At 43.0% G+C, this 22,173-nt stretch overlaps 1 protein-coding gene across 5 annotated transcripts in view; it reads left to right on the forward strand.

The window, feature by feature from the left end:
* Nucleotides 1–22,173, forward strand: part of GALNT17 (polypeptide N-acetylgalactosaminyltransferase 17) — a 423,891-nt gene that overhangs the window by 324,015 nt on the left and 77,703 nt on the right. For all 5 annotated transcript variants that reach the window (XM_085016911.1, XM_085016914.1, XM_085016912.1 and 2 more), the window contains one exon: nucleotides 1,502–1,619. In XM_085016911.1, coding sequence (XP_084873037.1) covers nucleotides 1,502–1,619 — 118 coding nt within the window. The remainder of the gene's footprint in view (nucleotides 1–1,501; nucleotides 1,620–22,173) is intronic.

A 22,173-nucleotide genomic window follows, 5' to 3' on the forward strand; every position in this document is an offset into this window, starting at 1 on the left:
TTTAAATGAGACAGTGCACAAAACGTGCTTTGCACTTTTGCGGGAGACATAGTAATTACTCGATAAACGGCTGCCATAATAATAGTGATAATAATAACTCTTAGTCGCTTGAATGCAGAAACTATCATGTGTTTCTCTACCCCTTACCGCATTCGTAAAATGCCTTAGAGGTGGTAGGTGCTGAGAAAATACCTGCTGTATGAATTTATTATGCAAGGATACCTATAAAGTCTGGAAGCAGGCAAAAGATATAATAGAGGCTTTGTTGATGTTATACTACAACACGTGTCATATGTTAAAAGGTATCAGGTGTTTCCCTCATTAGAGATGCGTGGTTCCATGCTTCATGCACAATCACAGTGAACACAGCGTATTAAGGCTGCATTTCCATCCGTTCCCACACATGCATCCATGACGTATTGCCTCAGATGGGTTTTATCTCTGATGTTCATTAGGTCAACATGCGCCTTTTCCTCACCCTAGAAGAAATCATCAAGCGAATAAATACGTAAATGATAAAATAGTCGTCTTTGTTTCCAGACTTTATGGCCACCATCCACCCCATAGATCTGGTCATCTCTCCCACTCGGCACCCCTTCTTTGCCATTTATTATTGACCCCTTTGGGCACCTGGGGTCTCCTCTGAGTCTCCTCCCTTCTGGAAGAACCAGCACCCTGATCGGTGTCCTCCCCTCAGGACATGGAGTTGACCCCTTCCTGTTGACCCTCCCCTCTCCAGGCTTCCCCTCTCCCACTTCCGGCTTGTCGAGCTCTTCTCCCTGGCGCAGGGAGCAGATGCGTCTTGTTCTCACCTTTGAGCTTCTTTGAGACTGTCTGGGATGCTCATCCTGTCATCCCACTGTCACAGAAGTGCCATGAGAATTTATTACATTTATAGTTGTACAATGATCATCACAATCCAGTTTTATAGGATTTCCATCCCACACCCCCAGCACATTCCCCCACCTCCCAAACTGTCTTCTTTGGAAACCATAAGTTTTTCAAAGTCTGTGAGTCAGTGTCTGTTCTGCAAAGAAGTTCGTTGTGTCCTTTTTTCAGATTCCACAAGTCAGTGATAGCGTTGGATACTGGTGTCTCATTGTCTGACTGACTTCACTTAGCATGATAATTTCTAGGTCCATCCATGTTGCTAAAAATGCTGATATTTCGTTCCTTTTAATGGCTGAGTAATATTCCATTGTGTAGATGTACCACCTCTTCTTGATCCACTCCTCTGTCGAAGGACATTTGGTTGTTTCCATGTCTTGGGTATTGCAAATAGTGCTACAGTGAACATTGGAGCCCATGTGTCTTTGCGAGTCATGGTTTTCTTACTCTCTGTTTCTATAGGTTTGGCTTTTGTAGATTCCACAGATACATGAGATCTGCAGTATTTGCCTTTCTCTGACTTACTCCCTCAAGGTCCCTCCTTGTCTCGTGGCTCAGTAGTATTTCCTTGTGTCTGTATCCCATGACAGCGGCTTCCTTTTCTCTCCCGCAGGACCCCAGCCATGATTGGCTGCTCGTTTGTGGTCAACAGGAAGTTCTTTGGCGAAATTGGTCTTCTGGACCCTGGGATGGATGTGTATGGAGGAGAAAATATCGAACTCGGAATCAAGGTTTGTGACATGGCGACCTTTCCTCTTGGTCTGTTTATGTTTGCGCGCACCACTGCCTGGTCGTTTTTAAGGTGAATTTAAAGCTTCTTGAGCTGATGAATGTGACACCCCACCTCTGTCCCTAAAGATGTTCCAACAGGGCTGTCACCCCTCCTCAGGGGAAACCTGAGCTCCCCACCCCCACCCCGACCCTTGAATGTTTGAACACCTTGTCCACGCCGGGGCGACCTAATCCGAATGCGAGCTGGAGAATTTGGTTCTCACTCCCGTTCAGTTTCACACGCGCCTTAAATCTTTCTTAAAATTAAATCGTCTCCTTAAATTAGAATTTCCATCCTAGAGTTTTGACTGTTCACGTACATCATAGGAGAGCAGGCCCGGGTTCTGTGGGCCTCGCCCTTTCCTCCGAAATGCTTCTAGGGAGGAGGAGGGGCAGGGGGAAAGGGAAGAAGACAGAATGGGCCTCTTGCCGGCCTCCTGTGTCCAAACTGGCTCCACTTTCTGGATATTGTATGTACTGGGTTCTGCTCAAGATCGTGTTCGAGAAATGAATTCTACTGTAAAAAAAAAAAAAAAAAAAAAAATGTTGGATGCCTTCCAACCTCCTCATTGTAGAGGCAGAATGAATGAGCCCCCGTGAGGGGTGTTGGGGGAGGACTCCTTTAAAAAGGGCCTGGTAACCACTTAACTGGTAGGTCTTCCTCCGAGTCACAAGGAGGGGCTGGGGGATGCCTGGCAGGGGTCTCTGTGTCCCTGCTGCCCCTTGTCCTGAACTCTTGCCTCCCCGAGCCCCTGGGAAGTGGGCCTGTTGGAAAAAACAACTCAGGTCACAGCAGTAAGGTTTATGTTTATTGAATCTCTTCCCCCTTCCTCTGCTGGAATCGCGCTTTTGTTCTGCTAAGCAGGTACCCAGTACAGAACCCCTACCCCAGCCAAAGCCTGCTTACTCTCTGTGTCCGACTTCCCTCGTTATCCCTAACAGCTCAGGACCCTTAAGCCGGCCCCTCAGCTACCCTCGAGCCCCTTTCATGGATTGAAAGGCGTCCTCCTGTCCTCATGACCATCCATGAACATCCAGGCTGCAGGAGCAAAGGGGATGGCGGGGACCTTCCCTGGGTCCTAAAACCACTCCTTTTTGGAGGCGGCAGACTCTTCTCGTGCTTTCACTTCCAGGCTAGGTTCTTTCCTAAATGGCATTTGCCCGGGATTCCTTTGAAAGCCCAGCAATGAAAGAGCCCATGCCTGTTATCAGATACTCGGCATTCATCCATTTGCATTTTTTTTAATTTGTGGCATTTTTATTAAAATATAGTTGATTTACAATATTGTGCCAGTTTCTGCTGTACAGCAAAGTGACCTAGTATTTTATGTATGTGTATATATATATATATGTGTATATATATATATATATATACCCTATCTTATATTATTTTTAGTTTGTGTTGTTTTAATCCACTAAAATTGTGATAATTAGCCAAAGGAAATTAGCCCAGCTAAGGTTACAAATTTTTTCTACATTTATAATGATTTTTATTTTTTCTAAGGGTTCTGTCAATTTTATATGGCACAATAAGGTGATTCAGTCATACATACATGTATAATCATTCTTTTTTCTCATATTATCATGCTCCATCATAAGTGACCAGACATGGCTCCCAGTGCTACACAGCAGGATCCCGTTGCTTATCCACTCCAAAGGCAATAGTTTGCATCTTTTCACCCCAAGCTCCCAGTCCATCCCACTCCTTCCCCCTCCGCAACCACAAGTCTGTTCTCCATTTGGACTTGGAGGGAAGGAAAAGATTTGGACCCACCATGTTGAACTTGGCCTGTAACTTCAGTAGTCTGCTCCTCTCCCACCTCCTCATCCTTCCTCCTGCTGCTCTTTTCCTTGGCCCTCATCTGCTTCTAGCACACAGGGGGGGGACTGACTTATCTCCTAGGTGTCTTGCATTTCTCTACCTTCCTCTCGCTCCATTGCAAGCTTCAAAGGACACAGATCTTTACAGCACTCACCTTTGCATCCCAGGCCTGGAAAACCAGGCTTAACCCAGGGCTCAGTATGTATCTGTTAGATGAATGACTGACTGAAGGCCAACAGGGACCCTAACACCTGTAGAAGTGGTGACATCATGAAGACAAGTCCGAGGGTTAAAGGCAAGGCGAAACTAGCCCAGGTACTTGAGCTGTGAAAGGAAGGAGCTGAAGGAAGCCTTGCATTGAGATGGTTGCTCTTTTTAAAAATTTTTAAATTTTATATCAATTTTATCAAAAGTTATAAAATTATCCTATGTCTGTTTCTACCCAATATTTGTAACACCATTAAAACACAAGTTATTTTGATAAGTTAATATTTTTAGTAAGAGAGACTTGAATGTCTGTTTGCTGTGAAAAGGAAGCCAGCAGAGGCTAAGACCCCACCAGCAGAGGCGTGATGGATGGAACCATAGGAGGCGGCGTTGGTGGGCACAGGTGGAGGGTTTAGGGGAATACGAGGGCCCCTCAGATGTGATGGCCACAGCAGCTGTGTTCTGGGGAGTGAGGAGGTGGTAGCAGCGGGACCCCCTGCCAAGGCTTGCTAAGATGTTGGTCTCCCACCCTCCCTATCTGTAGGCATGGCCAAAAAAAAAGGGGGGGGGGGAATGAGTTGAATTTAGATAGGCTAAGAAGATGTGGGAGTGGGGAGTTTCCATTGTGGCTCAGCAGGTTGAGAACCTGACATAGTCTCTGTAAGGATGCTGGTTCGATTCCTGCCCTGGCCCAGTAGGTTAAGGATCCAGCGTTGCCACAAGTCGCAGGCATAGGTTGCAGATGCAGCTGAGATCTGGCATCACCATGGCTGTGGCATAGGCCCCAGCTGTGACTCTGATTTGACCCCTGGCCTGAGAATTTCCATAAGCAGCAGGTGAGGCCATAAAGAAAAGAGAAAGAAAAAAAAAAAAGGTGTGGGAGTGGAGTGTAGGAGTAAGAATGTTCCAGGCACTCACTTTGCAGTGACCTGGACCTGGCAAAGGCCTTGGTGTGAGGCTCTGCCAGGCCCCGTGGTGACGGTGGCGATGGTCCTGCGTGGCTGCGCCATCCCTGTGGAGGGGAGGGGCTTGTTGATTTCAGCGCCACAGTGCAGCCCAGCCCCTGTGCTGTCAGCTGAGGGCCGGTGAGTTCCACTCCATTCCTTGCAACAGGCTGGAGTGATGGGGCCAGAGCCTGCTCCCTGGCTTGTCTTCTCTGGGGCTGCTTGGCACCTGGCTGCTGTCCATGTGTTTTTGTGAAATCCTGGCGTGGGTGGGGCATGGATCCCCCATCGTGTGAAGTCACCTGCCTCTTATCCCGGCACATTCAGCACCCACACTGGAGGTTTGGAAATGTTCATGCCTCTTACCTCCCATCCTTGGGGCTGAGCTGACTTTCCAGAGAGGCCTTGTTTTCTAGCTGATTTTCAAAGCAGGAATTGAATGCTGTTGGTGCCATGTAAAGCCCAAGGCCTAGGTTCAGGGTCCACGTTAGCCGCCATCTACACAGTAGTCTGTGGTTCTCCAAGTGTGGTCTCTGGCCAGCAGCATCCACCTCGCCTGGCACCTGTGACAAATGCAGGTTCTCGGGGCTCATCCCGCATCTACTGACCCAGGATCTCTGGAGTGGCATCCAGCAGCCTGTGTTTTAACAAGTCTTCTAGGTGCTTCTGTTACCACCTGGGCTATGCCCGACCTTAACCGGCTTCCTAGCAAATAGGTACCTTTTCTCAGAAAGGAGCTCAGGTGAGAGTCCACATCCTTCAAGGCCCTCCTTGAAATATACAGTATTAAGAAAGCATCTCTACTACTTGAAAACCATCAGAGCTTTATGTGATATATACACACCTAAATACATATGTATAACTGAATAAAGTATACACACATACATTTATACAAATTAACCTGTAATAAGCTATAAGAAATGACAGAATCCTGTGCTTTGTTAAGGGGGGGGGAATTTTAATATGAGAACATTTATCTTTGTGATTTCTTTCACCAAGAACTAGGTCCATCTGTGATCCTTCTACTCTTTGACATTTTTGGTTCCTTTTTAATCTCATCTTCAGCAAGGAAAGATGTGTCACAAGAATAGGAAGACTAGAAAGTCTTACTGTGGTTCAGGGGACAAAGCCAGAGGGTTGACTTCAGGGCTGTTGCTCAGATGAAAGGCAAGCTTGCCTGCGACCAAAACAATCAATACAGTGGAGGGGAAAAAAGGCTTTCCAGGATGAGGAAATAAATGAGATTAGAAATTGAGAAGTTTCATCTTGTCCTGAGTAAAATTAATCAGAAGCTGTTAACAAGGCATACATTATAGTAACCCATGTAAATGGTAAGAGGGAAAAAAAAATTCTCTGGGGAGAAAAGACCAGATAGATTTCTTGGAAGTGGTATAAAATCAGATGGCTTCAGGTTTCTTTGTTTTATCAGTCATCTTTGGGAAGAAAAAGGCAGCCTTATTCTGAACCCCCGTATAAAAGAATGACACACACACAACCACTGGATCCTGTGTGGCAGCCATTCTGAAAGGAAGGCAGTAGAAAAACACTATCAGCTCCTCAAGCCGTTAGCAAAGGTCTCAGTTCATCAGGGATCTCAAAGACTGAATAAAAGGCAGAATTCCCATGTGTGTACATTGTTGTTGAAAATATTTTTGAGACCAATGACTCGTGGTGGAGGTACGTCAACAAAGGCGGCGGGGGTGCACAGGTGTGATAATCTTCCTACCCGGCCCAGCCCAGCCCCCAGGACCCTCCTCTTGGTGCAGCTTTTGCAGAAGGCTCCACACCAGTCCCAGGTAAAAGATTTAGGCTCACGTCAAGGGGAATGATGTACAAAGGGTGTGCGTATTTTGTTTTACACCACGTAAGAATAATGCTCTTAAAAATCAGAGTTTGAGCTGCATCCCACGATTGATGGTGGCATAGTTCGAGATGATCCTGGGTGCCACCATTTTCCTGATGTCATTCTTATGACTCAGGTGGGCCCCAGGTTGGCATATCTGCCATCTTGCCAGCCCAGTGCACTTGAGAAGACCTGTAGGGTGGCCTACAGGCAAGGCCCACACAGTTCCTGAGCCAACAGGGATAATTTCAGGAGCAGATCTGAAGAATTGCCTCCTTCAGAGGGACTGTTTAGAAATTATGGGCTGTTGGTGTGGCCAAAGCCCCAGACCCTAAATGAATGGGGAAGCTCCTACTTTCTCTTTGCCCCATATCTTGTTTTGTTTGTTTGTTTGTTTCTGGCTGGCTGGTTGGTTGGTTGGTTGGTTTTTTTAGTTCTCTCTTACCTCTGACAAGCTGGTGGTATAATTCAGTATGAGTCTGAAGGCCTGATAAAGGGCTGGGGGTTGGGGAGGGGTGCTGATGGTATATACATAATCTCTGGTGTCTGACTCTGAAAGTTCAAGAATCACAAGCAATGCAGTTCCTGCTGTGGCACAGAGGGATTGGCGGTGTCTCTGTGGCACCAGAGGTTCCATCCCTAGCCTGGCACAGTGGATTAAAGGATCCATCATTGCCACAGTTGTGGCATAGGTTTCTGCAACCGTGGCTCAGATCTGATCCCTCGCCTGGGACCTCCATGTGCCATGAGGCAGTCAAAAAGAAAAAAAAAAAAAAAGAATCACAAGTATTTATGTCTGAGAGTGAAGATGGATATTTCAGCTCAAGCAGAAACATGAGGCAGCTCTGAAAAGTGCTGTTGACTGATGCTGTGGTCCCCACCCAGCCATTCCTCTGTCCATGTGTTTGGAACTCATTATCCAGCATCATCTTAAGCAGGATAGATCCCACCCTCACCCTCTCTGAGACCCCTGACATCAAAATCCCCAATGTCCAGAAGCCTCTTGTGCCTTCGTCTTCCATTGGGAACTCTTGGGCTCAGATCTTCTACATCTGTTGGCTGTTATGATTTGGATGATGCTCATTCCTGGAGGGGACAAGACCATCAGTTCTGTGTCATTTTCCCAATCCTTAGATTGCATGAGTCTTTGCTTCTCCCCCCTGCTGGCATTGGTCATCTCTGGCTATGGGTATGTCTTCATAGTACAGGTTAGAGTAATACCTGTGGTGTAATTCAGAGCAAAGTTCCAGTCTTGTCTGGAGCTTGGCCTTGGGGTGTCACAGACTGGTCTTTAATCTGGATGCATGTATTTCAGGTAGCCAGCAGTTCAGTTGAATGCTTTTGGATATAACAGGGACACATGCCGAGAGCCTTCTCTATTCTGGCAGTCTCTCACTGGGCAGACCACAGGAGACAGCCTGGTCTCCATCTCCATAAAGTTTAGAGTCAGGCAGAAAATGCATTCATGTAACAAATAATTACCAATGTGAAGAGTATGAAAAGGCAGGATGAGGGGATGATGTAACCGAGGTAGAACCCAGTCTCGGGAGGTTGGAAGAGCCTCCCTAAGGAAATGATGTTGAAGACAGTAAAAATGAGCTAAAAATGAGTCCCTGGTGGTTCAGTGGGTTAAGGGTCCAGCATGGTCACTGCTGTGGCTGTAGTTACTACTATGGCGCAGGTTCGATCCCTGGCCCGAGAATTCCCATGTGCCCTGGGCACGACCAAAAAAAAGAAAAAAAAGATGAGTTGAATTTAGATAGGCTAAGAAGGAGTGGGAGTGGAGTGGAGGAGTAGGAATGTTCCAAGCAATTTCAGTCATGGCAGATGATTAGGTTCTAGAGATCTATTGTGCAGCATCATGACTGTAGTTAATACTGTATTATATACTTAAAATTCTGCAGAAAGGGTTCATCTTATGTTAAGTGTTCTTTTCAAAAAATATTGATTGGTTGAGATACAATGGACGCTGTGTAAGTTTAAGATGTACAGCATGGTGGTTTGACTTACATATATTGTGAAATGATTACTGCAGTAGGTTTAGGTGGCATCCATCATCTCTGATAGACATAATAAAAAGAGAAAGCAAAAAAAGAAAAAAATTTCCTGGTGGTGAGAACTCTTAGGATTTACTTTCTTAACAACTATGATATATACCATATATATAGTACATTCATATATAGAATATATAGAATATATGAATATGTATAAATTTGTATATACTCTATATATACAAATATAGATAGATATACACAGCAGTGTTAATTATAGTCATCAAGGTGTGCATTACATCCTTAATATATGTTTATCTTGTAATTGGAAGTTTGTGCCTTTTTACCACTCTCTTCATTTCTCTCCCCCAGTTACCTGACTCTGGTAACCACAAATCTGATCTAATTTTCTAAAAGTTAGGGGTTTTTTTAATTGTTGTTGTTGTTCTTAGTTTTTGGTTTAGATTCTACATATAAGTGAGAGCATACAGTAATTGTCATTCTCTGACGTATTTCACTTAGTATAATGCCCTCAGGGTCCATCCATGTTGTTGCAAATGGGAGGGTTTCCTTTTATGGCTGTATAATATTCCATTGTATATGTGTCTCACAACTTCTTTATCCTTTCATTCATTGGTGGACACTTAGGTTGTTTCCATGTCTAGGCTATTGTAAATAATACTGCTGTGAACATGGGGGTGTAGATATCTTTTCAAGTTAGTATTTTTGTTTCCAACACCTGTATTCCCAGAAGTAAAATTTCTGGATCATATGCTAGTTCTATTCTTAATTTTTTGCGGATTCTCAATATTGTTTTCCATAGTGGCCGAACCAGTTTCCAGGGCTGCCACCAACAGTGCACAGGGGTTCCTGTTTCTCCACATATTCACCAGTATTTGTTATCTCATGTTGAGTATGGCCATTCCAGGAGCATGAGGTGATATCTCATTGTGGCTGTGCATTTCCATAATGCTAGTGATGTCAAGCATTTTTTTAGGTACCTGTTGGTTTTTCATAAATCTTCTTTGGAAAAATGTCTATTTAGATCTTTTACCCATTTTTAATTGGCTTATTTGATTTTAATGTTTGTTGTTGGTTTGTTGTTATTGTTGTTTTGTTATTGAGTTGCATGAGTTTTAAAAAAAATTATTTTGGATATTAACTCTTTATCATCTATATGGTTTGCAGCTAATTTTCCCATTCCATAAGTTGTCATTTCACATTGTTGATTGTTTCTTTTGCTGTGCAGATATAATCTCCTTGCTTATTTTTTATTTTGTTACTTGTGCTTTAGGTATCACATTCAAACAAAATAATTGCTAAGACCCATATTGAGGAGCTTTTTACCTGTGTTTTCTTCTAGGAGTTCCATGGTTTCAGGTCTTACATTTAGTCTTCAATCTATTTTTAGTTAATTTTTGTGAGTGGTGTAAGATAGAGCTCTACTTTCATTCTTTCACATGTGAATATCCAATTTTCCCAGCACCACTTATTGAAAAGACTGTCTTTTCTCCATTGAGTATTCTTGGTGCTCTTGTCAAGTATTAGCTGACTGTATATGCTTGGCTCCAGGCTCTTGATTCTGTTCTATAGATCTATTTATTTGTTTTTATTCTAGTGCCATACTGTTTTGATTACTATAACTTTGTAATATATCTTATAATCAAGAAGTGTGATGCCTCCTACTTTGTTCTTTCTTAGGATTGCTTTGGCGATTTGGGGCTTCTATGGTTCTATATCAGTTATAGAATTTTCTTTTAACTTACGTAAAAAATGACACTGGAATCTTGGTGGAGATTGCATTGAATCTGTAGATAACTTTTGGTAGTTTGGACATTTTAACATTAATTCATCACATCAGTTGACCATGGGAGACCTTTCCAATTATTTGTTTTTTTGATTTCTTTCATCATTGTCTTACAGTTTTCAGAGGAGAGATCTTTCAACTCCTTGGTTAAGTTTATTCCTAAGTATGTTATTGTTTTTGATGCTATTGGAAATAGGATTGTTTTTTTTTATTTCTTTTTCAGATAATACATTGTTATTGTATAGAAATGCTACTGATGTTTGTATATTAATTTTGTGTTTTGAGACTTTACTAAATTTGTTAATGGGAAACAACAGTTCTTTGTGAAGTCTTTAGGATTTTCTATATATAAAACTGTGTCATCTTCACAAAGGGACAGGCTTACTTCTTCCTTTCCAATTCTGGTACATTTCATTTATTTTTCTTGCCTGATTACTCTATCAAGAACTTCTAGTACTATGTTGAATAGAAATGGTGAGAGTGGCACCCTTGTCTTATTCCTAATCTTAGAGGAAAAGCTTTCAACCTTTCACCAGAGAGTATTATATTAGCTGTGGGCTTTTCATAGGTGGCTTTATTATGTTGAGATATGTTCCTGTTATACCTAAGTTATTAAAGAGTTTTTATCGTGAACCGATGTTGAATTTTGTCAAGTGTTTCTCTCTGCATCTGCTGAGATAATCATATGATTTATGTTCTTATCACAAAATACTAATAACAACAATAAAAATAAGTAAGGAGTGCAGGAGAAAAATGTTTGGGGGTGATGTATATGTTTAGAGCAAGATTGTGGTGATGGTTTCACAGGGGAATACTTATCTCCAAACTCATCAAGTCATGTAAAGTATGTACAGCTTTTTAATGTCAATCAAGCCTCAATAAAATGGTTTAAAGAAGAAAAGGGATATTTCAGACAGAGAGAAGAGCATGTATAGAGGTTTAGAATTCTGAGAGATTCCGAGACCAGCTCAGCAAGTGAGAACTGAAGAACGGACGCTGTGAAACTTAAGAAAAGGTTAACAAAACAAGACACAGACATTTATCTTAATCAAAGGTGGGAGCTGGGGAACTCAAGGTCACCGCCTCAAGAAACCGCACTGCTTTTATTGTGCTCCTTAGGATGACATCAAGTGAGGAGGGAGCTATAGGTGCAGAATATAGTTTTTTTATTTTTTTTAAAGTCATGTAGCTGGTAGCTGGTTACGCCTTTACTCTGACCTTTAGACGTTTAACAGTCAATAGCATTGGGAAGCCTGGCATCAGCTATCTATGCATAGCATCTAGAGAACCGCCATTGTGCTTCCGCAGACGGCATGCCTATCTGTGGCAACTCAACTGTGCCTAGGTTTGCACCCCTTTCTCCTTGCTGATGCACATCCTGCTAACAACCCCCATAAACCTCTTGGGGCCATGAGACTCATCTTCCTCTTATCTTAACAGGACATATCATGCTGTGCAAACGACATGCCTGTCTGCACAGGTCCAGCATGCCTAGACCAACGCATTATGTCCTCATTCAGCTGACCACATGAGTAACTTATGCCTTTTGGTCTTTGTTCTTAATCTTAAGTTATTTACCAGCACCACAGCTGTTTTTCAGGCAGGAATATAGGGTGAAGGTAAAGCAGGACAAGATGGAGTTTTCAGCATAGAAAATTGAAGCAGAGAGGCTAAGAAAAGGTTGTAGGAACATGTCTCTCGACAGAGAGGGAAATGGATTCTGGGAACTTTGAGGGTTAGATGGCTGGAGCAGATAAATGAAGAGGAAAACCAGATCCTTTGAAGGTGTTTAAGGGGAATGAGGTTATCAGACTTTTCTTTTGATAAAAGGATCATTGTGATGACTGCCATGTGGCAAATGGATGATAAAGCTGAATGGACTCCTAGAAGGAGCAGTGAGAGAGTCTGGACTGTGGTTGGGGAGTAGGAGAGAAATGGACATATTCAGAAAGCAGAAGAGACAGGATCTGAGGATTGAGTGCATAGAGGGGATTAAGGAGAGTGGGGGTCAAGGTAGACTCCCAAGGTACTAGCTTAAAACCTGGGAGATGACGATGCTGTTCTCTGAGATGAGGAGCACCACTGGGGGAGGTCTGGGAGAAGGCAGAAGATGATACTCTCTGTTGGAGATGTGGGGAGTCTGAAGTTCTGACACCATCCAATTCATCCAGTAGGCAGTTGGTTGTGTGGCAATTAAGCTGAGGAGAGAGGAGGAGTTCCCACTGTGGCTCAGTGGTAACAAACCCAACTAGTATCCAAGCAGCCCCTGGCCTTGCTCAGTGGGTTAAGGATCCAGTGTTGCCATGAGCTGTGGTGCAGGTTGCAGATGCGGCTTGGATCCTGCATTGCCGTGGCTGTGGAGTAGGCCAGCAGCTGCAGCTCCAGTTCAACCCCTAGCCTGGGAACTTCAATATGCCACATGTGTGGCCCTAAAAAGCAAAAAAAAAAAAAGCTCAGTAGAGAGGACAAAACCTGAGATAGACTTGGGCATCTTTGGTCTGTAGATCATATTCAGAGTTTCAAGAGAGAGAGAACAGGTTGTCTGGAGAAAGGAGAAGAGGGGATAAGACAGAAGTCCAGAAAAAAGCAACATATAACGCATGAAGGGAGCAACTGGAAAGGAGATTGAGAAGAAGTGACCTGGAGTAAGAGGAAAAACCAAGAGAGAGTGAGATGATGGCAGTTGAGAGAAGAGTGTGAGTTAAGTACCCAAAGTCAGCCTTCGAAACAGCAGGCATGGAGAGGAAGTGATGGATCTGGGCACCATTCAGGAGGTGTGATTAACAGCAACTGGTGGATGATTGAACGTGAGGAATGAATGAAGGATGCCTCCTAGCTCTGAGCAGCTAGGTGGATTCACTTAGAGAACACTGGCAGAGAACGAGGTCTGTAGGTGGGAATTCGAGAAGTTCCGTTTTAGAAATGTTGGGTTTGAGTAGCAACAGTCTTCTCTGACCTGGCAGCGAGTTGTCAAGGGAATTTAGGAATAGGGTGGGATTGCAGCCAAGAGTAGGAATGGGGACAGGGTTCCAGAGCAAGTGTAGGGTGTTCACTGTCCCACTCTCGGGACCACTGGACAGTGGTGCTTCTAGTTTGGGCTGACTCTGTGGAGCTAGAACATGCTGACTTTTATGGTTTGAGTCCATGGCTTAGTCGCCATATATTCTACCCCTGAAGAATTAAGGAGCTAGGAAAATTGTAAATTTTTTTAAATTGAGAACTCTTCGTCTTTTTTTCTGAAATGTTTTGGGTAAAAGATCTTAGTTTTTTTTTAAGATGTTTAGAGCTTTGGCATCTCTGCTCCATACTCCAATTTCATGCAAGTACATGAGTTTCCAGCTGCTCATCCAGTCCTACTGCATTTGCCTGTCTGCTCCTATGGTACCTCCCAAAAGGAGATGGGGAGGCCACCACTGGAGCCACAGCTCATGAGCCACCTACTTGTAAAGATTTAAAATCTGCAGTGACATCTGGCTCTTCCAGCATTCACAGCTATGGGACATACCCCCCATGGTGCAGAGGTGCTTTGTAGGATACGGAAAGAGCAGAAAGAAGCTCCTTTAAACAGCTTCTGGCATTAGATAACAGGGTTATTTTGCTATCTTTATTGAAATGTGTTGCTATTCTTTTAAATAAGAAAAATAGACTCATATGTATAGAAAGCTGGAAAAACACATGTATGTGCGCGTGCACACACACACACACACACACAAACACACACCCTCAACCAAACCTTCCTCAAGAGATCTTTCAAAGGATAGCAGCAACGTGATGTGAATATATCTCAAAATTCTAGAATAAAATGGCTTCATAGAGTTTCTAAAATTTCTTTAATGGTCATTTTGTACAGGCTGAGAATTCCACCCCGAGTCGTGAGGGGGTTAGATGATTTTGTTTCTTGCTATTAATATTTATATTTGGTATTTATATTTGTTTCTTGCATATATACATACATAAAACATTTGTCTCAAAACAAATTGGAGAATAAAGAATTGTCACTATATTTTATGTTAATTTCTTTTATTCTAATTCAACGTTTTCTTATGGAAAATATGAAACATACAAAGAAATAGAACAGTCTAAGGAACCCAAATGTGCAAATCATTCAGCTTCAACAAATATCAACATTTTGCTGTGTTTTTCAGCTACTGCCTCTCCGCTTTTAAAAAGCAAATCCCCAGGCATCATATCATTCTGCATATAAAAACTTTGCTAAAACACAAAGACTTTTTTAAGCATAAGCTCAAAATAAGTTTACACTTAGTAAAATTCATTACCCTGTTCATGTTTCTCAAGAATGTATCTCAAAATTCTGTGAGGATTTTCTCAACAACAAAAACCACAACAATTCTCTATATGTTTAAAACTGACTTGTTGAAGTCTGGTTTCAAACAAGGCCTACACATTGCATTTGGTTGATATACCTCTTATTAATTAAAAAAATTTTAATTGAAATAGAGTTGATTTGTAATATTAGCTTCAGGTGTACAGCAAAGTGATCCAGATTAGATAGATAGATACATAGATAGACAGACAGACAGACAGACAGACAGACAGAAGGTTCTTATTGTTTATTTTATATAGTGGTATGTATCTGCTAATCCCATACTCCTAATTTATCCTCCCCAGCCATGTGCCTAAGTATCTTTTAATCTATTACATTGCCCTTCACCTTCATTGTTCTCATGTCATTCATTTACTGAAGATGCCAAATCATTTGTCCTGAAAAATTTTGCACAATCTGGACTTGGCAGATTGAATCCTCTTAATGTCTTTACCACGTTCCTCTAATCTCTGTTTTCTCTAAGCCGTAATTAGATCTAGAGGGTTGATTAGACTCAGTTTCCTTCCTCTGTCCCTTCCTTCTTTCCCGCAAGAACACTTTAGGTGATGCTATAAACTTCCTACCCCATCTCATCAGGAGATACATACCATCTGGCTGTCTCAGATTTTAGTGATGTTCAGATTCAACAGTGGGTCTGTGTATTTTCAGCCTGATCCATCCGTTATAAAATTCTCCATCAGCCTTTCACCTAATAGTTTTAGCAGCCACTCAGGATCATTGCCTGGATCCATTATTTCATTAGGGCTTATGAAATAGCAAATTTTTAAATTTTAGATTCATCTTGCATGTATTTGCCATAATTCTTCTACCCGCCCCACCCCCCCCCCACACACACACAAAAAAAAACTTACCTTCATCAACTATTTGGATACTCTGAAATACAATTCAAATAGGAAAGACAGGATAAATGCTTGATTCTTTCCTTTTATTTAAATGGTTTTAGAATAATGAGTTGGCACCATAGCAACCTCCAAAGGTGAGCAGTGGGCTTTTTTTTTTTTTTTCTCCCGATAATATTAGGGACTCAAAGCTTTATTTAAAAATGTATATGATGTTTCTAAATCCATTGCAGTCATAGTCATTTTTTTTGCTCATTCTATATATTTTATTTATTTATTTATTTATTTAGGCCGTGCTCACAGCAGGCAGAAGTTCCCAGGTCAGGGATCGAACCTGCATCACAGCAGTGACCCAAGCAGCTGCAGTGACAAGGCTGGATCCTTAACCTGCTGTGCCACAGGCAAACTACCATATGTTTTTATTAAGGACTTACTTAATCCAGTGAAATGCACAGATGTTCAGTCTTCTGTCCCATGGGTTTCACAGTTACATCCATCCCGAGAATCACCTCTCTAAACATGATGTTGAACATTTCTTTTGCCTGAAAAAGTCCCCTGTTGCCACTTTCCTATTGGTTCCCTCTGTTCCCCCACACCAGCCTCTCCAGGCAATCATTTTCTTATTTTCCACACCATAGATTGGTTGTATCTCTTCTAAAACTTCCTAGAAATGGAATCATACCTTATATACTATATTCTTTCAACTAATTAATGTTTTTGAGATTCCGTCATGCTGTTGTATATATGTAAGTTACTCACCGCTTTGTATGGTTGAGAAATACTCCACTGGGTGAAAATACAATTTTTTTTTTTTGATTTTTAGGGCTGCACCCACGACATATGGAGGTTCCCAGGCTAGGGTCCACTAGCCTATGCCACAGTCACAGCAACGTAGGATCTGAGCCGCATCTGCAACCTATACCACAGCTCATGGCAGTGCCAGATCCTTAAGCCACTGAGCGAGGCCATGGATCAAATTGCATCCTCATGGATGCTAGTTGGGGTAACTAAGCCATGACAGGAACTCCTAAGATTTAATTTTTTAAGAGCAGTTTTAGATTCAGTGCAAAATTGACAAACCAATAGACAGATTTCCCTACATATGCATAGCCTTTCCCCTCACAACATCCTTGACCAGAGTGCTACATTTTTTAAATAGATGAACTTACACTGACACATCATAATCACCCAAAGTGCATAATTTCATTATGGTTCACTCTTGGTCTTGTACATTTTACAGGCTTGGGTAGTGACACATTCCCATCACTGTAGTGTCATACAGACTATTTTCACTGCCCTCAAATTCTACTGTGCTCCACTTATTCATCCCCCATCCTAATCCCAGACAACCACTAATCTTTTTACTGTCTCCGTAGTTTAGCCTTTTTCAAAATGTCTCATTGAAATTGTATAGTATGTAGCCTTTTCAGATTGACGTGGTTCACATAGTAATTCGCATTTAAAATTCCCCCATATCTCTCTGTGACTTTATGGCCTATTTCTTTTTAGTGTAGCATAATATTCCATTGTCTGGATGTACCACAGTTTCCTTACCCATTCGTCTCCTAAAGGATACCTTGGTTGCTTCCAAGATTTGGGATCTATATAAACCATCTGTGTAAAATGTTGGCAGCACTGCATAGTCATAGCCGTGTGTACCACACCTCTGTTTTTCAGCTGATTCCTACCCTCTCAGGCTTTGGGGTCTGTGATGTCTAGCAACCCAGAGTGTCAGAGAAGCTGCAGGTCTGGACCTCTGCTTCACATGGATTCATTTTGTGTGTAAATCTGTCCCAGTCCACCTTCATTGGGGCTGAGCTCATGCCTCTGATTCACTGGGTGCTCTGTGATGATGATGAGGCAGAGGAGAAGGAGGAGGATGGTGGTGATGATGGTGATGATGGTGATGATGATGATGATGGTGTTGATGGTGGTGGTGATGGTGTTGATGATGATGATGATGATGATGGTGATGATGATGGTGTTGATGGTGGTGGTGATGGTGTTGATGATGATGATGATGGTGATGATGATGATGATGGTGTTGATGGTGGTGGTGATGGTGTTGATGATGATGATGATGGTGATGATGATGGCGATGGTGATGACGATGATGATGGCATTGATGGTGATGATGATGATGGTGATGATGATGATGGTGATGATGATGATGGTATTGATGGTGATGATGATGATAGTGATGGTGATGATGATGGTATTGATGGTGATGATGATGATGGTGATGATGGTGATGGTGATGATGATGGTATTGATGGTGATGATGGTATTGATGGTGATGATGATTATGGTGATGATGACAATGATGATGATGGTATTGATGGTGATGATGATGATGGTGATGATGATGATGATGATGGTGATGGTGATGATGGTGATGATGATGGTATTGATGGTGATGATGATGATGGTGATGATGATGGTATTGATGGTGATGATGATGATGATGGTGATGATGATGATGATGGTGATGATGGTGATGATGGTGATGATGATGATGATGATGATGATGATGGTGATGATGATGAGAGCAGTGGAAAAAAATTCAAGAACTTCCAGGCATAAGAAAAACACTCACCCCTTCCCGTCCCCCCCACCCCCCTAAAAAGCATCATATTGATTGTCAAATGTTAATTAAATCCTTACATACCAAAGCTAAGCCAGAGAAGAGAAATAGCTCACATGGGAGTAAAGACAGGGCTCCCCAAATTCTGAAAGTGGGCAGAGAATGTCAAGAAATACCTGCCCCATCATCAGTAGACAGAATGGACACTGGGGAGAAGAGAAGAGGGGCAGTGATGAGATGAACTCATAGGCTCGACCTTCTCTATAACCTTCACCCTTGCAGCATTTTCTTGCACCACAGGTAGTCTATATGCAATTAGTCTGTATTTGGTGGTTAAGAAGAAATTTGGGCATTTCCCACAAGTGCCATGACTTTAAATGGGAGAGAGAAGCCCTTAAAAATTATATCTACTGTTGGTTGGCATTGCCATTGTGCCAGACGCTGTGCCCATGGCACTTTACAAACATTAGACTGTTCAATCCCCATAAGGATCCTGTGAATTAGGCATGATCAATCCCATTTTACAGATGATACTGGAATGATTAGAAGCCAAGTCATTTGTCCAAGATCTTACCGCTGATACATGGAAGAGGCAGACGTCAACCCCAGTTTATCTGACTACACAGCTCTCTGAGATTTCTACTTTCCTATTGCTTAGAATATTTGTTCATCCAGCACCCCCACCCTCTGGATGGCAATGACAACACTATAGATTAGTAATGATGCCATCATAGAGTAGGCGCCTGGGCTGTTGTTTGTGTATAATACATATCATAAAGCAGTTTCATTTGTAATAGCTACAATGCTCATAATTCCTATGTAGACACACAGATAGATACCATGCCCATCCGTCTACATCATGTAATACACTATCTCCTAAAGAGAGAACTGTAGTTATGCAATAAACAAAAATGTGTTTGAAACAGCGTGAAATTGGATTTCCTCATCCATAAATTGTGTTATATTTATGTCTAAGTTATAGTTGAAGAAATAGAACCGCGATGTTGATATTTTTATAAATGGCGTCTAATGTATTTCTATTAAGGGGAGATGTATGTGCGGGGCTGAAATGTATTCTCATAATAGCCAAACCATTTACTTTGCCTCTGGAAGACAGGGTGGTATTCTGCCTGGAATTTCACTTGCCAGCTCCCAGACAGCCAGATCTATTGTAAATTATTGTAGGCGTCTGTGAGTTATTTTATAGGAAGCATCCGTCTATTTTTACAACTCTGAAAAGTCTGTCACTCTCATTCATCTCCCTGGGAATAAAGCAATAATTCGATCCCCTGTAAATGTGAACCTGAATTTACACCATCCTCTCCAGGTGGGACTGTAGTGGTGGAGATGATTTATAGCTCTGGATTGCTGGGGCGGTGGACTAGCAGGTGACATCCTAGCCTGGTGTGTTTGTCGTCGTTTCCACTATTTCTGTAGGAAGGGGGTGGGAATCAACCCATCCCTGCTCTATTGAGGGCATCATTGTTTTAGTCCCTGTACCATGTAGCCTTATGAATGCCACGTCACAAAGAACAGATGCCAGAGTCCTGAGCCACTCCATCCAGCTCTGGACCCGGCAGGTCAGTGGATGTCTGCAGACATGGGCTGTGAGCACTGTGATATGCTCAGCCTCTACGAAAATTGCCACTGCAAAATTTCCAGGGCTTCAACGGGAAAATAATTGAATGTCTGATGGCCCCTTGGATATTTGCTTTCCTGCAAATAGCCCATTGGGCAAGCTCAGGTTATCCATCTTTGGCGTTCCAGCTTTTGGCCCATTGAAGAGAGCTTGCCCGGAAGGTGTCAGTGTTTTCTTCCCTCTTCCCTTGGTAAGATGTCAAGGAGGGAGATGTCCTTTAGTCAGCTCCCTGGGGTCCTATGGGACCCAGGCTGTTTGAGCCTGGAAATCTGATGCTTCCAGGGCCAGGGGAATGGGCTTGAATAAACACTAAAATGAGAAAGCAGGGGGCACGAGGAAGAATTAGGGTTCATGTAGCCAGAGAATTAGAGAGCCAGGAAGACCAGAAGGAGAAATGATGGACCAGGCAGGCAATGCGGAGAGACTCCTGGAGGAGTCCCTGGGACAGGTGGGTTCTGATGCCTGGGGCTGGCTCTCCATGCATTCTGTAGCACAATGCCTGGCTGAGCTGGCTGCACATAAAGGCCCTCAGAAGGATTGTGCTGGGGGCTCTCCCTAATTTGAACCATTTATCCTTAAAGGTCATTTCCTAAGTATTCTATACCAGCCTAATTCAGCAAGGAAGATCTTGGCTTATGCTAGTGGCCATTATTTTTATGGAAGCTCCTTTTTTTTTTTTAAGGACCACACCTGTGACATAGGAAATTTCCCAGGCTAGGGCCGAATTGGAGCTGCAGCTGTCAGCCTACACCACAGTCAGGGCAACACAGGATCCAAGCCACGTCTGCAACCTACACCACGGCTCAGAGCAACACCAGATCTTTAGCCCACTGAGTGAGGCCGGAGATCGAACCTGCATCCTCATGGATACTAGTTGGGTTTGTTACCACTGAACCACAGCGGGAACTCCTGGAAGCTCTTTCTTCAGCCAGTTAGTTTTGGGGAAAGAAGTCTAAGTGTAAGTATGCTGGACGAATTTGCCCATTGTGACCGTCACCTTTGAAGCCATGTGCAAAATGCCATGTACGGGCATATCTTCCAGTGACAGCCATGCGTAGCCACTCTCTGCTTTTCAGAGCATGAAAAGGCACCCCATTAGACTATGTTGTAATTAATTCCCTGCCCCTCTGAAAATCTAAAAGGGAAAATTTATTGTGCATTTGACAACTCCATAAATTTTAAAGTACTCGAGCTTAAAAATACAACTGTGCGTGTCCTCTATGTGACAGAAATGGGAAGAATGAAAACCTCACCTATTTTTCAAAACTTGCATTTAGAGTCGTTTTTAACCTTTTTGAGATACATTCAAATTTCATTCCTCCTACGAGAACAACCATGTAGGACATTACAAAGGTCCATTCTCTTGATGCAAAAGAGGCCAGAAGAATGTGCAGATTTCAGTGAAAGGGTATCATTTTCTTTTTAACAATGTTTTTCCCTCTCTTGATGCTCACACCAAGTGCTTTTTTTGCTCACCCGGAAAATCAGCCAGTTTTTTGGTGGCAAAATTTGGGGCTCTTTGGGGGGGGGAGTTTTCGAGGAAGAAATAGCACAGAGGCGTGCTGGGGGCTGGAGAAAATCGGGAGCACTGAGGCAGGTTTGGGGCTAACTCTGTGAGGGGGGCGTGCTCTGGAGATACTCAGGCTCCTTAAAGAAGTGGCAGCTATGACGAACTCAAGGCAAGCTGTTAAGATAGGAAGAGATCAGCACCCCGGCAGGAAAGTAGGAGTCACAACTTCCTGAGATCCAGAGGATGGAGGAGTTGGGTGGGCTTGAAGAAGCTGCTGATGCTCCAGTTCTAGATGCATAGAAAATAACCCCCAACGTGAGTGGCTTAAAAATAATAGCAATCATTTCTTTATCTCTTTTATGAGTGAGGAATTCAGACAGGGCGCATTGTGTTAGGGGTGAATTATGCCTCCCCAAACAGAGCTGCTGACATCTTAATTTTGGGTACGTGTGAACATGACCTTATTTGGAAGTAAGGTCTCTGAAGATTTAATCAAGTTAAAATAAGGTCCTTAGGGCCAGTAGGACCAAGGTTCTAATAAGAACAGGGGACTACCCAGACACACAGTAAGAACACCTTGGGACAAGAGACAGAGATTGGAGATATGATGCCAAAAGCCAAGGAACACAAAGCATCGATGGCCACCATCGGAAGCTAGCAAGAGGCAAGGAGGGATTCAGAGAGAGCCTGGTCCTGCCAACACTTTGGTGGACTTGCAGCTTTCAGAATGATGAGAGGATCCATTTCTATTTTCAGCCCCCCACTTTGAGGTTTTCATCAGGGCAGTTCGAAGAAACAGATACAGTGGGACTGGTTTATCTCTGGTCTGCAAGGTCTGGGGTGTTAGCTGGAAACACTTGAAAGATGGGAGTTGAAGTCATCTGGAACATTCAGGCACATGTCTGGCAGCTGATGCTGGCTGTTAACTGTGTCCCGAGCAGGGCTCCCAGGTAGGACACCTCCACTTGGCTCTCCAGGGACTC

This window comes from Sus scrofa, chromosome 3 (genome assembly GCF_054392235.1).
Source record: "Sus scrofa isolate SSC_HxYL_T2T_F1_AM1 chromosome 3, Sscrofa_HxYL_maternal_Yorkshire_Landrace_v2.0, whole genome shotgun sequence".
In the NCBI taxonomy this organism is placed as follows: domain Eukaryota; kingdom Metazoa; phylum Chordata; class Mammalia; order Artiodactyla; family Suidae; genus Sus; species Sus scrofa.